Source organism: Lutzomyia longipalpis, chromosome 2 (genome assembly GCF_024334085.1).
Source record: "Lutzomyia longipalpis isolate SR_M1_2022 chromosome 2, ASM2433408v1".
Taxonomy (NCBI): domain Eukaryota; kingdom Metazoa; phylum Arthropoda; class Insecta; order Diptera; family Psychodidae; genus Lutzomyia; species Lutzomyia longipalpis.
This window is the reverse complement of record NC_074708.1, coordinates 10100271-10116390: the sequence shown is the minus strand read 5'-3', so window position 1 is coordinate 10116390 and position 16120 is coordinate 10100271. Positions and strand designations below refer to the sequence as shown.

Here is a 16120-nt window from a genome sequence, read left to right as displayed (position 1 = left end):
TCATCGCATGCCCAAATTCAGCTGCAAAAACTGCCAATCATCCCGTTGGGAACCAGCAGCCATGATCCGGGAGCGCATTGTAGCCTCCACGGGTGATAAGCTCTGCATTCGTGGGGACGAAGAGAAATTCCTGGGCAGCACTACAAAGGGGAACATTAATCTACTCGTTCCTGAGGATCAGGAGACAAAGGATGCCTGAAGAAGGGACAAATGAGCGTACGAAAGTATTTTTATGTTTGATTTTAAATAAAATAAAATTTTAATTTAAAAAATTGAAGAATTTTCTTTTTAATCTGCTCTTTAAAAGTAACTTACCTTTTTTTAATAAAAAAATTGAGAGAATTAAAGACTTTTTGAGATTATCAATTGTTTTATTATTACCATTTAATGCAATTCGAGGATTTTTAAAAGCACATTTTACATCGAAAGATATTTTTATGGATGATCCTTTTCATCTTAAAAACTACTCAAGTACAAATTATCTTCTCCCCCTCTTTTGTTTACCTGATCCCTCCCTTCTCCTAAAGTACTTCCTGGACCCAAAAACCTTTCCTCACACCTCACTCTCTCTCATAAAATACCCGTTCGCAAAAAGGTGATGAAAAAATGAAGAGAATTCGACTCTCTGACTTATTTTTTTTTTGTTCAAGGAAATCACATTGAATACAGCCATAATATTTAATTAGGTAATAAAAAAATTAACGAATTTTTCAAAATTACTTCTTCGGGAAGTTTTTTTCCTCTCTAAAAGATTTGTTTTTAAAATTATTTTAAGGCCAATTTGTTAATTTTAAAATTAATTTCTTCATAGAGATCTTTTAAAATGTTTTCATTCATGTTTCATGTTTCACGTTTCTAGTTCTTTTTAGGCGTCTTAGCGTCCAATATGTCTGCCTTAGGCCTTTCCAAACAAGCCGTAAAGTTTGCCAAAACATAAAACCAACTTCCCCAAGAAGAGCCTAAACAATTGTCGTTGCATTCCCATCGGAATCATTGAGAAGACTAAAGAACTTAAAGGAGATATCTTTGGAGAGTTTCTTGTCCACATTTGAGGTGTCGAGGTTGTTGGTGATCCCACTGATTCGTGGTACCCTAGCTGCTGTCATATCCACATAGGACTTGCCCCTGGCAATTGGGCTTTCATAGTGATTGGGATCTAGGTGCGTAGGTTCACATTCACTCAGCGTCTCAGGTTGATTGACGTAGCCCTTAGTTGTTGTGGGAACTGTTACTTCATTCTCATACCTCATCCTCTGATCTACCGTACGTGTCTCAATTAGCGGTCGTGGCGTATCGTAGCCCTTTGGGTGAACATCAGTGAGGCAAGTTGTGTCCGTCTGGCCACTATTGCCCGTTGTTGCGACATTGGAGTCATTGTCTGGATCTGAGAAGATGGAATTTGGCGGATACCACAGATGATCGAGACAATCTTCCGACAGTTCCACACTTGGCAGTTCTTTGTCGTTGTCTGAACAGTAAAGTGGGTTTGAGATTGCATTCTGTTCCAATTCGATGTACTTTGCATTGTTCCCCAGAAGTCGTTCCCACTGCGAAACGAGTGTCTTAAAAGCCGGCCTAGCTAGAGGATCATCAGCCCAGCAGGATTTAACAATAGCATAGATGTCTTCGGAGCAATTTTTAGGTTTCTCCATTCGGTACCCCTGCTTCAGGAGATGATACAAATTTTGCGGTGGAACCCCAGGATATGGAGAAGCTCCCAAAGTTATGAGTTCCCACGCTAACACACCAAATGCCCATACATCAGATCTTGTTGTGTACACATGATCTGCCAATGACTCCGGAGCCATCCACTTAACAGGAACTCTATCCTTGGAACGTTTTAGATATGCATCGTCTTGGTAGACGTCTCTCGTTAAACCAAAGTCTGAAATTTTGCAGACTTTTCCCTCAGCTAGCAGGACATTCCTTGCAGCTAGATCCCGATGAACAAGCTTGATCTCCGTTAAATAGGCCATTCCTTTGCAAATCTGCCAAGCGAATGAAAGGATATCCTTAACTGTTACCGGTTCAACGCCATTGGTAAACTCAATTCCTGCGCATTCAATTTTGCGACTTAGCCTCAAGTAGTTCCTCAGTGAACCATACTTGGCGTACTCAATAATAACTAATGGATTATCCGTAGCCTGTGTACAAGCTCCAAGGAGACGAATCACATTTGGATGTGAAACTTCCTGAAGGAGTTGAAACTCCGACAGGAGAGCCAACAGTTCAACTGAATGAGCTCCAGTCTTTAGCATCTTCACTGCAACAGTTGTCACACCAGGACGACTATCGATATCAGTTGCGAAACCCTTAACAACCTTCCCGAATTCACCTTCACCCAGAATTACATCGAGCGTTAGCTGAATACGTGGGAATTCCCATTTTGAATCTGGATCGGTTTTGAAGACAAAAGGACTCGTCATGGCAACAAGAGGTAGATCCGGGTTATTCTGATCGATATCTGGCGAGAAAGCTATTCGTTCTTCGGGCAGGGATTTCCTCTTGCACCTCTTATCTTGTCCGCATTTTGTTAAAATTAGAATAACAACAACCGTGAAGAGGATCAGCGGAAGGCCAATGATGAGACTCAAGCAAGAAGCTCCACACTGAAAAGATGCCCAAGTAGCTGGATTTGTGCTTACATTGTAAACTCGTCCTGTGTGCTGAAGATCAATAATATTTCCTGAGAAGGCTTCAGTCTCATTCTTCGCCTTAACTTTTGGTTTCTTCTCCCTTTTAGGGTATGAACTAGCCGGTGCGCCACATGAGCACTTCCCCATGTCGTCACAACTGCAAACTCCAACTCCGGAGTAAATCCCTAAGCCACTGTCATTTAGCTTCCCCGATCCGTAGACGTGCTTCGTACAATCTTGAGGGCAGAGGTAGTGTTCACCGGTTTGACCAATCTCCTCAAGAGGATCACAGATTCCATCGGGGCAGTATGTAAAATTGGGTGAACACGTAGCGTAGAACAAGGTAAGGTGGATCTGCAGTTCATTCGATCGCCACTGGCAACTGCCGCCGTTAACGCCAATTCCGCAAGTTTTGACGCACGTTGACTTTGTACTCATTTCTGAGCAGGAAGGAACGTGGGTAGCATTGGTTTGACACGTACCATTCCCGATGTAGTCATCGTGAACGTGCAAAACCATTGATTGTGTCTGCTTTAGGAAACTTATTGTGAGGTAGTAGATTGTTTCTTGCGCTCTCTGCAAGGCAGTTGTATTCCGGACAAAGATTATTCCTCCCAGAGGAGTTATCCCGAAAGCATCAATTGGATCACTTGTTACTCTGCAAAAAGAAGGAAGCTTTGTTAACTGACTTATTTAAAAGTCAAAACCGGCTTAAAAAAAACTCTTTCTTTCATTAAAGGTTTTATAAAAATTAAAAAAAGATCGTTAAGATCAGTCGATCTTGACTTACTTAAACTTAATCGATGAAACCTTCAGGAGGTCCATCATATTCTTAGGTTGGGCAACTCTAGTCATGTTCGTTGCTGTCCTTAAGACGTAAATATCATGAGGATAAACGATTCCTTTGGCTGTTTCATTTTCAAGAGCAGTTTGAGCTGCTTTTGCTGCAATTTCACTTTGTCCGTTAACGTAGTTTCGTCTGTTGTTGCGTCGTTGCTGTAGCATCGTCTTCTTTGGCTGTTCCTGACGTACAGACGAAGAGAGAGCCATTGCAGTTGGTCCATCCAGTTCGTGAATAAGTGATAGATTAGCCGAAATACAAATTGTTGTATTTGCGGAATTTTCCTTAACACCAAGGCTAGCATCTGTAGCCAGCAGTACAACGCAGTAAGGACTCTTCCGGAGGATCCCATCACGGGAGAAGATTAATTCTTAACGGAAAATTTTAAGAGATTAGAAATTTTCTTATTGAAAAATTGAATTTTAGAAGAAAAGTTAGAGACTCACTGCAGTTGATGACTGAAGTCTTCAATCCCATGTGATCAGCTTCGTAGCCTTTGCAATCAGGCTTTAGCATTTCCATGGTGTCATTTAGAATTTCATACACCATCCTTGCATTCGCCTGGAGGGAGTCTCCATCGAGAAAAATTACATTCTGACTCCCAACTTGTTTTCCCTGGAAGAAAAATCTCATCAGGGTGATCCCTCAGGTAAAGGATGGAGAGTAGAGGAGCTTTTACTTCCCCGGTCGAGGGTGAAAAATTGATAAATGATTCAATGCACGATTTTCTTCCCCCGCAAAGCACATGAACTTTGCGTGATTGGGCGCTATTTGTCACGCCGCATTCATTCACCTAACATCATCTCTTCCACCTCATCTTTCACAGATATAGTCTGCGCTTGGACAAATTGGTCGAGCACATATAGCAAATGGCCAGCAATTACATACCGCGTGGACATTTTAGCATGAATTGTAATGGCTAATTAAATTATCGTGTGTGCTTAGTGGGATTGTCCAGGATGCGGGGATTTCGAGGAACTCAAACAGGAGCTTCTCGTGAAGAAGGGGAAAATTGAATTGCTATACTACTTCCTTAATCCGGAAGAGACATGCCCGCAATTTTTCATCTTTCCACCCGGGATATGTGGTAGAATTACATTGGGATGGGGGTGGATCGGTGGGAAGTAGCCCCAAGGGGTCAAAGAACCCTTCTCATGATTTTCTCTTGCACGACGATACACCCCCGGGTCAGGAACACCTCCCAAAAAAGTTTTATCCAGCACCCCATATACAAGAAGGGTTGGAGTTAGGCTTTGGGAGCTTTATTGAAAATTTCACGAAATTTTAAAACAATTTTGGACAAATTTAATTGTGGGAGCGATTTAACTAATTTCCTTACGGATTTAAGCTCAATCACTAAAGAAGAATTTATTAAAATTTTCCACTGAGGAAAAATCCGGAATTAAATTCCATTAAAAAATCATTTTATTTTCAAGATTTGATTTCTCTATCCCATTTTTAACAACAATTGTTCCATTTCTGAAAGAATTCTCTATTTATTTAATTTATTTATTTTTTGGCAAAAATGCTTGGCTTTTTCTTTTTTCGTTTAAAAAATCCAGGAAAAAAAAGATTCAATCATTTTCATTCTGTAGAAAATTTTCTAGAAGGGATTTTGATAAAATTTTGTGAAATTTTTTTTAAAGAATAAAGAAAATTTAGTAATAGAATTTATTCTTTCTTTGTTATTGAGCAATTTTGGAAAATCTTTAATTCAAGATAATCTCAAACATTTCTTTGATCAAGTTCTATCAACCCTAACAGTTTCATTCTAATCAATCAACAGCTTCTAAGCTCCAACAGAAATGTGTTAAAATAGCTTAAAATCAATTAAAACCTTATGACAATATCTTTAACATTTTTCTCAATTACTTTCCAATTTTCATCCCTTTGAAAATTTCACGAAACTTTCCACCCACGCAATGCGAAAGACGATGGTTTATAGTTTGGTGTTTGTTTTCAATATATGGAAATCATGTGAAACACGATATAGTCATACAATTAGAAATGTATGTTTATGGGAAGGTGCGCGTGGGTGGAGGACTCAACCCTACAACATACCCCCACCCCCTTTGCTGGAATTTTTCTCCAACATCATGACAATGCTCTTTTTCGCGCGGAAAATTAAATCAATTAAATGCGTTAGGGGCGCGTTTTTCTTTTGGGGCCAATTCCCGAATTGCAAATTTCTCTAAAAAAAAACTTTGGGGTGGCACGAAAACGGGGCCATAGCGCGCAAAAGGTCATCCTCTGGGGGATGATTTTGTGCCACGGGGGCGGCTGTGACCAAAAAAAAAATGAGGTGGCTTTTTAATTAGGAAATCCCCGTGCGAATTGCGCGATGCACGACAATGAATCTGATGAGGTGGTCAGGATGGTCATCTATTTCTTTTTTGGAGGACTAACGCAATTTGAGGACGAAAGGAAAGGCGTGTGGGGGGGTGGTTAATTGAATTCACGTGAAAGTGTGGGCGTTTCTGCGTATGAGCTTGAGCCTTACCTTTGAGAAATGCGGGTCAGCAATATCAATGGTTATTCGGTGATCATCCTGACGCTGTGGAGGATTATCATTCCTATCCAGAATGTCCACTGTGAGGGTTTTCCTGAAGATTTTGGCAGTGGTTTTGGGACTTGTGGTAACTGAGCATTCAACAGTTGGCATAAATTTCGGTCCTGGGGCGAATGTATCATGATCCACGGGAGAAATTCTCCTGAGGATGCCTCCTCTAATGTCCAGGAAATCACTTCCATTGATCATTTTGTATTTCATCGCAACATTTGGGCAGATTTTTCTCAAAAACCCCGATGCAATTGGACCAATTTCTTCCACTTTCCCACTCTTCTTCCCACTCTCGGGAATTCTGTATGTTGCTGCATCCCAAAAGCAGAACAATTCCCCATTTTCACGACAAAATCCCTCCAAGGAAGTTATTCTCACGGGGATAATTTCAATTTTTGTGCTGCTCACACAGTCAGGGAGGAGATCTACGGTGACTGTGTAGCTCTGTCCAGGTTTAGCCTTCCTAAAGGCATCCATGAGGAACATCTCACCACTCTCTACGTCAATTGTGAGCCATTCCTGAAGCTCATGTACGTGATATTTCGACCCATTAGCTGTGAGCTGCAAGAGGGGTGTGTGCTTAATGAGATCCATCATCTCCTCACCAATTGGTACGGTCATTTTCATGTCGGCCAGCCCAGGGCATCCCCATGTTCCTGCAGGAATCAATCACAGACAGATACAATAAATTCCCTTTTGCCAATAAAATCTCAACTCTATATACCCCCTAAAACTGATCATAAAAAGGAAAACTCTTCCCCCCTGTCCACCCACTGATGGCGGTTAATTTGAAAGACGAAGATCGTGCAAATTGCCCCTCCATACATTGCCATTCGCAGAGTTGGGAAATACGAACTCAATGACCTATTTTTATCGCCCAATAAAGGAGTGCACGGCGCTTGTATATATTAAATTATCTCATAAGGGGTGAAATTAAATGTCCCTTCGTCACCACCCCCACGTTTGATGAAGAAAAACCAAAAGGAGAATATAAAGACGGGAAAATGAAGACACTGCGGCTCCCTTTTCACGTGTCACTCATCGATTGTATCGCAAAAAGCTTTATTTTTCGCCTTATCAATCTCTGCCAATCGCACATGGATATAAAGATTCTTCCCAAAGGGGTAATTATCTGGGGAATTTTTATGAACATTTTTACCGATTCTTTAAAAATGTTTCGAGTCATTTAAAGCATTTTTCTGACTTTTAATTAATTCTTTTAACGTTTTCTCTCATTTTAATGTAATTAAAGATTTTCAAAAAAATCTTAAATTCTCTCTTTAACAGAATTCTTTGGATTTTTTTATAAAACTAAAGCTTCCCATCATTTTTATGCTTTCAGAGAGCCAAGAAAATTTTTCGAACGTAAGTTAATAGGAAAATCCTGCTTAATACCTAAAATAAAATATTTAAAAAATGTTTTATGATAAATATTCCGACTTTTTTTTTTTAATAACGAATATCTGAATAATATTTCATTCAGATAATTACCCCTTGGCTTTTCCTTCAGGCAAAGGGTGCAAAAATGGGGGGTGAAAGATTCTTTATCACTGCAATTTGTTGGCAAAATATTATCTCTTAATTCACTTTTGATGTTCCAACTAATGCATTGATATTTACTATCTCTGGTTTTAGAGAAATGGATGCTGAAAAGCAGGAAGAAGATTATGTGTTTTTCTTTTATTCTTAAGGCTTTTTACTTCTCAATACATCTAAAAAGACGTTTTGGGAATTTTCTAAAATTGAATTAAATTCAATGCTCCAACAATTTCACCAGAATACCCTTAAAAATCAATTTCTATTTTCAATAAATTTCCTTTCACTTTTCTTTTTTTTCTTAACTTTCTTTGGCAATTAAAAAAAAACTTCCCTAATTTATAGGAAAACTTTATGTGCAAAAACTTGCCCTAAAAGCATCCCATGTTAAAGCTTCATGCGAGAATTATTGCTGAAAATTTAAAGCGATGAGATTATAAATTCCCTTAAGCAGTGTCTGGGTGAATTTGCATTTGATAGCGATAGTAGATGGTCGTCTCGAGAGCCCCCAGACTGGACCACAATTGATGACGCTCTGCATGCTGTGGTGACTCATTGCCACCCCCATCCACTCTACGCGCATCCCCTTCGTCCCGGTGAAATGAGACACATCAGCATCCAAAGTTTCCAATTATATTATTACTCACAGACTACCGAATGAATCACAAGACGCTGGAGTTTTTTGTCACTCACCCCCGCAGCTCAACAAAACATCGCGAAAGTCTCATAGAGGGATGTTAAAGTTCCCACATCCCCATCGCACATCCCAGACAACTTCTTGCACACGAACATAAGAGCCCCATTGTGGTGCTCACTTTGTAAATCATGTTACAAAAATTCCCTCCACATTCCAACAATCAATTTATAATTATTCCCGACAACAATGAGCTGCATTGGGGGTGGCGGATGTCAAAGCTCACGTCTGCAATTGAGTGCAAAAGACACGCGGGGGATGATGGGAAATTCAATTATCTCCATACCGCATGATTTATGCTTGCTCCACATTCATCCCTTTGCTCTTGTTAAACGTAATGTGTAGAGAGAAAGGGAACCCTCCAGCAGTGCATCCGAGTACCCACCATTGTGCAGCTAACATCCACCCACCAACCCCTCCTCACCCTCTCTAACAAATGCTATTTAAATCCAATGCGAGAGGAGGGTTGTTATTGGATAATGTCTTTATATTTAACTTTCCGCGCCGATCTCGGGTGAATTATGGAGGTGTTTTCGCATAGAGATTGCAAGAATATTGCAAGAGATTCGCGGAATAATGGAAAATGCTCAAGATACGATATAAAGGCGTTAAAATCTTGCTTCTTTAAAGTGATGCAATGAAGCCGTGGGTACAGGGTGTCCCTGACATAGTGCTCAATTTCTCCTTTTTGCAATAAAATAGTCTGAAAATTTTTCCTTTTAGAAATTCCGGATTTTCATTTTAAAAATAACAATTTTGAAGTAAAACATCAACATAACACAAAATCTCTTAATAAGAATAAAAATATCACCATAAAGACGCATAAAATACCATAAAATAAGTAAATAAATCATAACAAACAAGCCATGATAAAATCTTTAATCTCAAAGGTAATTTTGCGCGTTTCTTATTTCCAAGAAAACTCCCCCAACGAAGGTCTCGCCCCTTTTGCCACTTTATTTTGCAATCAAAAAATAGTTCTGAGAAAGGAAGAAAATATTTAATCAACTCTCATAACTAGTCGTCGACAAGTAAAAGTATTAATCTTACGATGGTTGTGTTTCTGTGGGAGTGGACAAACCCTCTCCGTGACGTCTGGAACACCTTTGCGCGCCTTTTTTTCTCTCTCAAAATTCATGTGGCGGAATTTTTCCATCACAGAACCACCCCCAGAGACGAAATTAATATAAATCCTTTCTCAACCCCAAACCTCTTAATTACTGTACACATTCTCTTGAATTTTTAGGAGAGCCCTTTGTTTTTAGGGGTGGGTGGATTCAAAGAAGTAAAATAAAACAAAAAACAACGAGCCCGCCACATTGCATGAGAGTCTTTTTTCGGGGGAGGACGGGCTGGGAAGGAAGGGTGTTTGTGTTGGAGCTTTGATAAGATGTGGAAGGAAAAAAGCAAGAGGAGAGGAGAAGCTTTTTGGTTCGTTCTTTGCAGCATTATGATGAATTGCGGGTGAGAATAATTTAGTCGCGCGCGTATATTTTACTCCTAACATGGGGGTCTGTCCGTGGATGGGTGAAACAAGGGGGGAGGTTGGGGCTGAAAGAGCTAAAGAGCAAGAGAGAGTGTGTGCTGAAAGTACTTTGCCACTTCTGTTCTATCGATTTACACATAAAAGTGAGCGACGCATTTTTTTGAACTTCCTTTCGGCCAAAGGGGTTGGGTGAATGATGACGTTGAATTGGATTTTTAATAGCCAACCACCCACCCTCCTTTTCGCATAATTCATCCACACCACCCACACCCCCTACTTCGGCACTCCAATTTGTTCAGAATTTTAGTTTTTTTCTAGCGTTGTAATTTGCTGGAAGTGCCCTTGAACTTCCCATAATCGTCGACGACAGCTTCGAACGATTTATGTTATGTTAGGGATGGACTCAAATGGACTTTTTTAGGGGTGACTCCAAGCAGCGGAGAATACTCTGCTAGAATTGGAAGAAACCTGCACAAAAATTTATCATAACCAACTCTTGGATTATAATTGGGAAGCGTCTGTCTTTTGTCCTGAAAGGCGCCCAAAGTAGCAGAATAAAATTCACCAAAAGGAATACTTCTGTTCTTTCATAAAAAATTCACCCCCCCCCCCCAAAACAAAACCCATCCTCATCCCCAACCTGCTGACCCCCCCTCAATCAGTCTGTACATTGGGAGCTTTTTACACGCAAAAAACGAGTGAGGATGTGTAAAAATCGACAGAGATTTTTCACTGATGGAGGCAGCAACTCTGGCAATGTGCCAGAAGTAATCCCTGAATCATTCCTGCTGAAAGCTCCTCTTGTGTATGGGTGTTTGAAGTGAAAATCCTCACAGGGCATGGCAGTGGGGAGGTCTCGGCTATCACCCAAAGCCTTTTGACCGAAGAATGGCGTGAGTTATGAGATGATTATCTTTTGGGCACTTCTTGTTATTGACTCTCCGCTCTTGAAAATTAAACTGGAAAAGCTTTTGAAATTGAGGTTTTTCCAAGGAGATGTTTTTGCCAAAGAGATAAGAGGTTGATTTTCCATTTAATTATTTCGTTTGAAAAGAAATTGTTCTTTGTTTTAAGATTTTTATAAAAATATAGGAGAACAATTCTATCTAGATTAAGAATTATTGCTTGAGGAAAGTACTTTCTTAATATTTGTTTGAGTTAAGGGTACATATTAAAAAAAAAATAAAAACAAGTTTGAATGCAACATGAGGCAAAAATGTAAAGAAAATATTACGATTTACATAATTTATTCGGCATTAAGAACATATTCTCTAGATTAAAATAAATATTCGCAATGATCTACAAATTATTTTTTAAATATTCGATTGCAATTTTTTTTAACAAGAAACCAGATATTCGCGATTTTTGGTTTTCATTTTTTATATTTAAACTTCCTAAAAAAATATTTTTCTGGAATGAAAATATTTTTTAATCAAAATTTACCCAATAAATTATAATTCTAGATTTCTAATCATTTTGTATTATTTAGCAACCAATCTCAAATTTTCATAATCTGGAATATCTTTTAATCATAAAAATTGAAAATTATGCTATTAGCTGTGATTCTTTCTTCAAAGAAGCACAGCTTCTGTGTACACTCTAAAATGCAAAGTCGTCAGATCGGGCTCAAACTTGGGATGAGCACGAATTAGGGTCCCTACATTCCAAAAAACGGTGGCGCCAAAAATCTTTCCGTCCGGCCGTCCGGCCGTCCGGCCGTCCGGAACCTTTCGCTAAATTACAAGAGAACGGTAATAGATAGAGACTTGCGGTCAACGGCAAAGTTCATATATCGGGTGGAAGACATCCGATTATGAAGTCAAATCCAACCCCCCACTTTGAATAACTGTCAAATTTTGTTTTCCCTATATCTCAGCTTCTGTAATAGCTAAAAATCTGAAATTTTGATATGTTGTAGGGGCCATCAAGAGCTTTCCAACAATACCTCATTTTCGAAAATCGGTCAAGCCGTTTAGCCAATATGGCCGCCACAATTTTTCATCGAAAATCGACCATAACTCGAAAACGGCTTGACCGATTTTGATCAACTCGGGCTCAAATGAAAGATATTAATGAGCCCTACAACTGCTCGGAACATTGCAAGTTCATAAAATGACCGCAAGTGGCGCTAAAATCGAAAACAAAATTTTCGATGAGTTTTCGATGAATATCTCGAGTACCGCTTTATAGAATTGCTTCAAATTTTGATATGTTATAGTTGGCTATAATATCTTTCATCATGCCAAAAATGAAGAAAATCTATGTAGCCGTTCCGGAGATATCGCGTTTTAAAATTAACATGTCATATCCTGATTGATTTGAATAAGTCCAACGCCCCGCGAAGCGGGGCGTTTTATATATACACATATAAAAGTAAAAGTAAAGTAAAATATATATATATATATAAATGCATAGATATACATATACATATAAAAATGCAAAGATAAATATATATAAACTGCAAAGATAAATATTAAATTAAATATAGCATGGATGGAACAGTATAAAGCGAAAGAACGGTAAGTAAAACTTACGGGCTGTGATTCTTTCTTTTTCAATGAAATGTGAAGATGGCTGAAAATTGAGGATGGGCAAATTTTGAGGAAAGCTTTCTCGCGTACCGAATCACAGCCAACGCCCACGATTAAGGCATTTCACAAATTATCTGCGCGTTGGCTGTGATTCGGTGCGCGAGAAAGCTTTCCTCAAAATTTGCCCATCCTCAATTTTCAGCCATCTTCACATTTCATTGAAAAAGAAAGAATCACAGCCCGTAAGTTTTACTTACCGTTCTTTCGCTTTATACTGTTCCATCCATGCTATATTTAATTTAATATTTATCTTTGCAGTTTATATATATTTATCTTTGCATTTTTATATGTATATGTATATCTATGCATTTATATATATTTTTTTTTCTTTTAGAACTTTCTGTATTAAAAATATTTTTACAAAAATATGATAAAAGCGATTAGAACGCAGAAAACATATTACTTTGCGAATTAATATTATTTAATTTTAAAGAAAACCCCTCATAATAAATAGAAAAAAAAACAAACAAAATTGCCTTCTAAACTTAAGGGTGGATTACGTGAAAGATCCTTTTGCTTTGAGAGATTAGGATGTAGTGCATTTATTAAAATGTTCCGTGAGGTACATTTTCCCATGGTATTGTGAGAGTGTCATCCACAGACTATTTACACTCCGATGGCACTCCATGCAAGAGCCCCAGCTCTTGTTTATGTTGAGATATATTTTAATTACAAACAAATGATAAACTGTTGCTGATAATGTCTCACAGTCAGCCCCACGCACAATGTCATTGAGCGTGGAAATGTGATCTTTTTTGGCACCTTTCCACACTCACGCTTCATTATTAGGTACGTTTTTTTTTATCATAACACTCTTATGGTCATTTGGCGAAAGAATAAAATTGGCGCAAGAGGAGGGAATTACCACCCTAATCATCGATTTATTGGCGCGCGAATGAAAGAATAATCGCAAAAAAAGAGGGGCACGTTATCAGACGACCTTATGCGATCTCTAAAACTATTTCAATGCCTGTGAGGGTTTTTTTCTGCTGTTTCACTTTATTTATTTACCTGAAACCCCGAGTGCTGATAAAAAGAGAAGCATGAGGATATTTTGTGCGGGATGGCTTCGGGGGTGGGTTCCAAAGTGCGTCATAATTGATTTTTCTGCCTCCCACCGATATGCCGCACAAATTAACGTGCAAATCAAACACCTTTTCTTGTCCACAAAAATATTATCGCCTCGTCCGTGCGCCTCTTTTTTGCCACCACACCGGCCTTTGCAGCCCCTCAGCGATAAATAACTGTTTTGTGGAATTAATCCACCCTCACACACTTCCTTTTATTTTTCCTCCTAATTCTTTTTTTCCTTTGAGCACTTTTACTTCTTCTTCGTTGCAACTTTCTTCTTTCCTCCCCCCGAAAAAAAGGGAAGATTTTTTTTCCACAAGGAACACTATACAATACAAACTTCCTCTGAGAAGAGAACTTTCTGTTTTCACAAAACTAAACTTTTCCCGCACTTTTCCGTCCGTTTCCAACGACCACCGAGCTTCAACTGACTCTGCTTTTGTTGAGCAACGCAACACCACACGATGGGTTTTGCTCTTTTTGTCCAAACAAGGGTGGATTTTCGACGCACGGACGATTTCTCCGTGGAATTGATACATTAAAATTCAACCCTCAACAAACCATCATCCCCCCAGAGGCCACCCACACTCTCTGGCCCTTCGAAAAAATAGTGCCAATCAGAAAAATAGCCCCCCCTTTAGTCAAGAAATGATTAATTCGAATATCCCTATTTGCATCGTATTGCCGTCCTCCGGGGCAAAATGGTGAGATTTTACATTGAGTTTTATATTAAATATTTCATCACAATTTTATGGCCAACAAAACTCAACAAATGGTGGGATGTGTTGGAATTTATGCTCATTTCTATGATAATTCGGGGAGCATTTTTTTCTACCACAATGTGCGAAAATTTTGCCAATTATTCACAAATTAAAAGCATATTTCTTGCACTTTCTGTCTTGTTGCAGAAGATCTTGGCAATAAGGAAGGAATTTTTTAAAGGAACTTCCTCTTTTAATAATTACTTCAATAAAACTTTTTTTTAATAAAAAATTCATGGAGTCTGTAAAAAAAAGTGAATTGGAGCTTGTAAAATTTCCCAGGAAAAGGGGTAAAAATAGCGCAAGATGATCCTTTTAGAAAGTTTTAATGGAACTTTTCTTCATCATGGTAATATGTAGATATATCCTGTACTTATATTAAAAATTAAAGTGGCTTTCAAAGTTCATTAAAGAGATTCTAAAGTTTGTTTATTGAGATTAATATAATCCGTTTTACGTATTTATGAATTAGAGAAAATAATAATAATTTCCTAATAAATTATGAGAGGAAATCAAAAGTTTGAAAAACTTTTTGATATAGTTTATAGAACTTTTATGTTTTATTTTACTTTCTATTTGTTAAGAAAATATTGAATTCCGTTCAATTGTAAAGTTTTTACAGAAGATTTTTGAATAAAGATATATTGAAATATTTTTTCTATTTTAAAAAGTCTGTGAATTCTTAAAGTTTTCAGGATGTAATTTAAGAATATTTTAGTAAAAAAAACCTTTATTAAAAGTATTTCTTTTTTAATTTTCCGTAACATTTTTCATTGTGATTGGTTGTAGTTGCAAATTAGAAGAAGCCGCAAAGATTTTCAAATAAATTTTGAAGATTTTACAGTGGAATGAAAATAATTCTTATCTTGCCATGAACATTTGGTAAAAAGTTTAATAAAATCTCAAATTAAGCAAGAAAACCATAAGATTCTAATTTTTCCCAACACACCACTTCTTGACCTAAATAACTCCTTGAATTTGAATTCCTTTGAACCACAAATCTCCTTTTGCAACGAATAAATTTAATGCAAATCCCAAAATCAACAATAAATTTGCTATTTTTGTGCAAACAAATTTTACAATGTTCAGAAAATGATAAGAATATGGAAAAACAACCCTCGATGGTTCCACTCCACAACCCCTATTTTTCACTACAAAACAACTTGAAGTCGAAAAACTCATTTTTTATCACAATATGAGTCGCTTGAATTTGAAAATGTGCACGGAAAATGGGAAGGAAATTCATAAAATTCAGTGTGGATTTTTAATTATAAGCACCGGAAGGCAGACTAAGAGAGAAGCTCTTCCAAACCTCTTTTATCATTCAGTGGAAACTATGTACCCCCATTCAACGAGGAATTAACGTGATAGTTTTATTAAAAAGAAATTGAGGAATTTCCACGAGCCAAAGAAGAACTAAGCAAAGAAAAAAACGTCCTCAAAAGGTTGGTGCGGAGAATCTTTTCTGGGTTAAAATGGCAATAAAACGATTGTGAATGGAATTTTCATGGGTTTTTATTTCTTGGAAGTCTCGTTGCGGAGATGCTCCTCGCGTATAATTTGGCGTGAATTTCGTGTGGAATTTAATTCACAGGGAAATCATATACAATTTAGGGGAGTGAACGCGTCAGAATTTCCACCCTTGTCTCCCCTGCCAAACTCCCCCCACCCCCGTAAAATGTCTTGAACGACACAAACTCTCCTTCCGGGGTGAGAATCGCACGCCCACACACCCCTTTTTGCGGTGGAGGAAAATCAGGCGCTTGAACGGAAAGAAGATTCTCTGGTGTGGCCAAGTGTGCGCGATTGACCTTTTGTAACCCCCAAAGGGGCGATCGAGGGGTGAGCCACACTCTCGATGACTTCCTCAATTCCGTCAGACATTCTACCCCCTTATCCTACCCCCGGATCGGATTGGGCTTGCTTTTGTCTGGCGCGGTCTTT

At 38.3% G+C, this 16120-nt stretch overlaps 1 protein-coding gene across 1 annotated transcript; it reads right to left on the bottom strand.

Moving 5' to 3' along the window:
• Positions 1-350: 350 nt before the first annotated feature.
• LOC129791452 (proto-oncogene tyrosine-protein kinase receptor Ret) lies at positions 351-13954 on the bottom strand. The gene is made up of 5 exons (XM_055829636.1): positions 13356-13954; positions 5978-6693; positions 3924-4092; positions 3427-3847; positions 351-3294 (listed from the first exon to the last, which is right to left on the bottom strand). Exons 1-5 carry the CDS (start codon positions 13438-13440, stop codon positions 960-962), a joined length of 3726 nt encoding a protein of 1241 aa, XP_055685611.1. The 5' UTR covers positions 13441-13954; the 3' UTR covers positions 351-959.
• Positions 13955-16120: the final 2166 nt, after the last annotated feature.

Bases quoted from the DNA above. Each gene is read 5' to 3' on its own strand.
- LOC129791452 (XM_055829636.1), bottom strand. From the start codon at position 13,440: ATGACGCACTTTGGAACCCACCCCCGAAGCCATCCCGCACAAAATATC. The intron at 6,694-13,355 runs GTAAATAAATAA...TGATTCCTGCAG, and splicing joins ATCAGCACTCGGGGTTTCAG to GAACATGGGGATGCCCTGGG. The intron at 3,295-3,426 runs GTAAGTCAAGAT...TTCTTTTTGCAG, and splicing joins GTTTCATCGATTAAGTTTAA to AGTAACAAGTGATCCAATTG.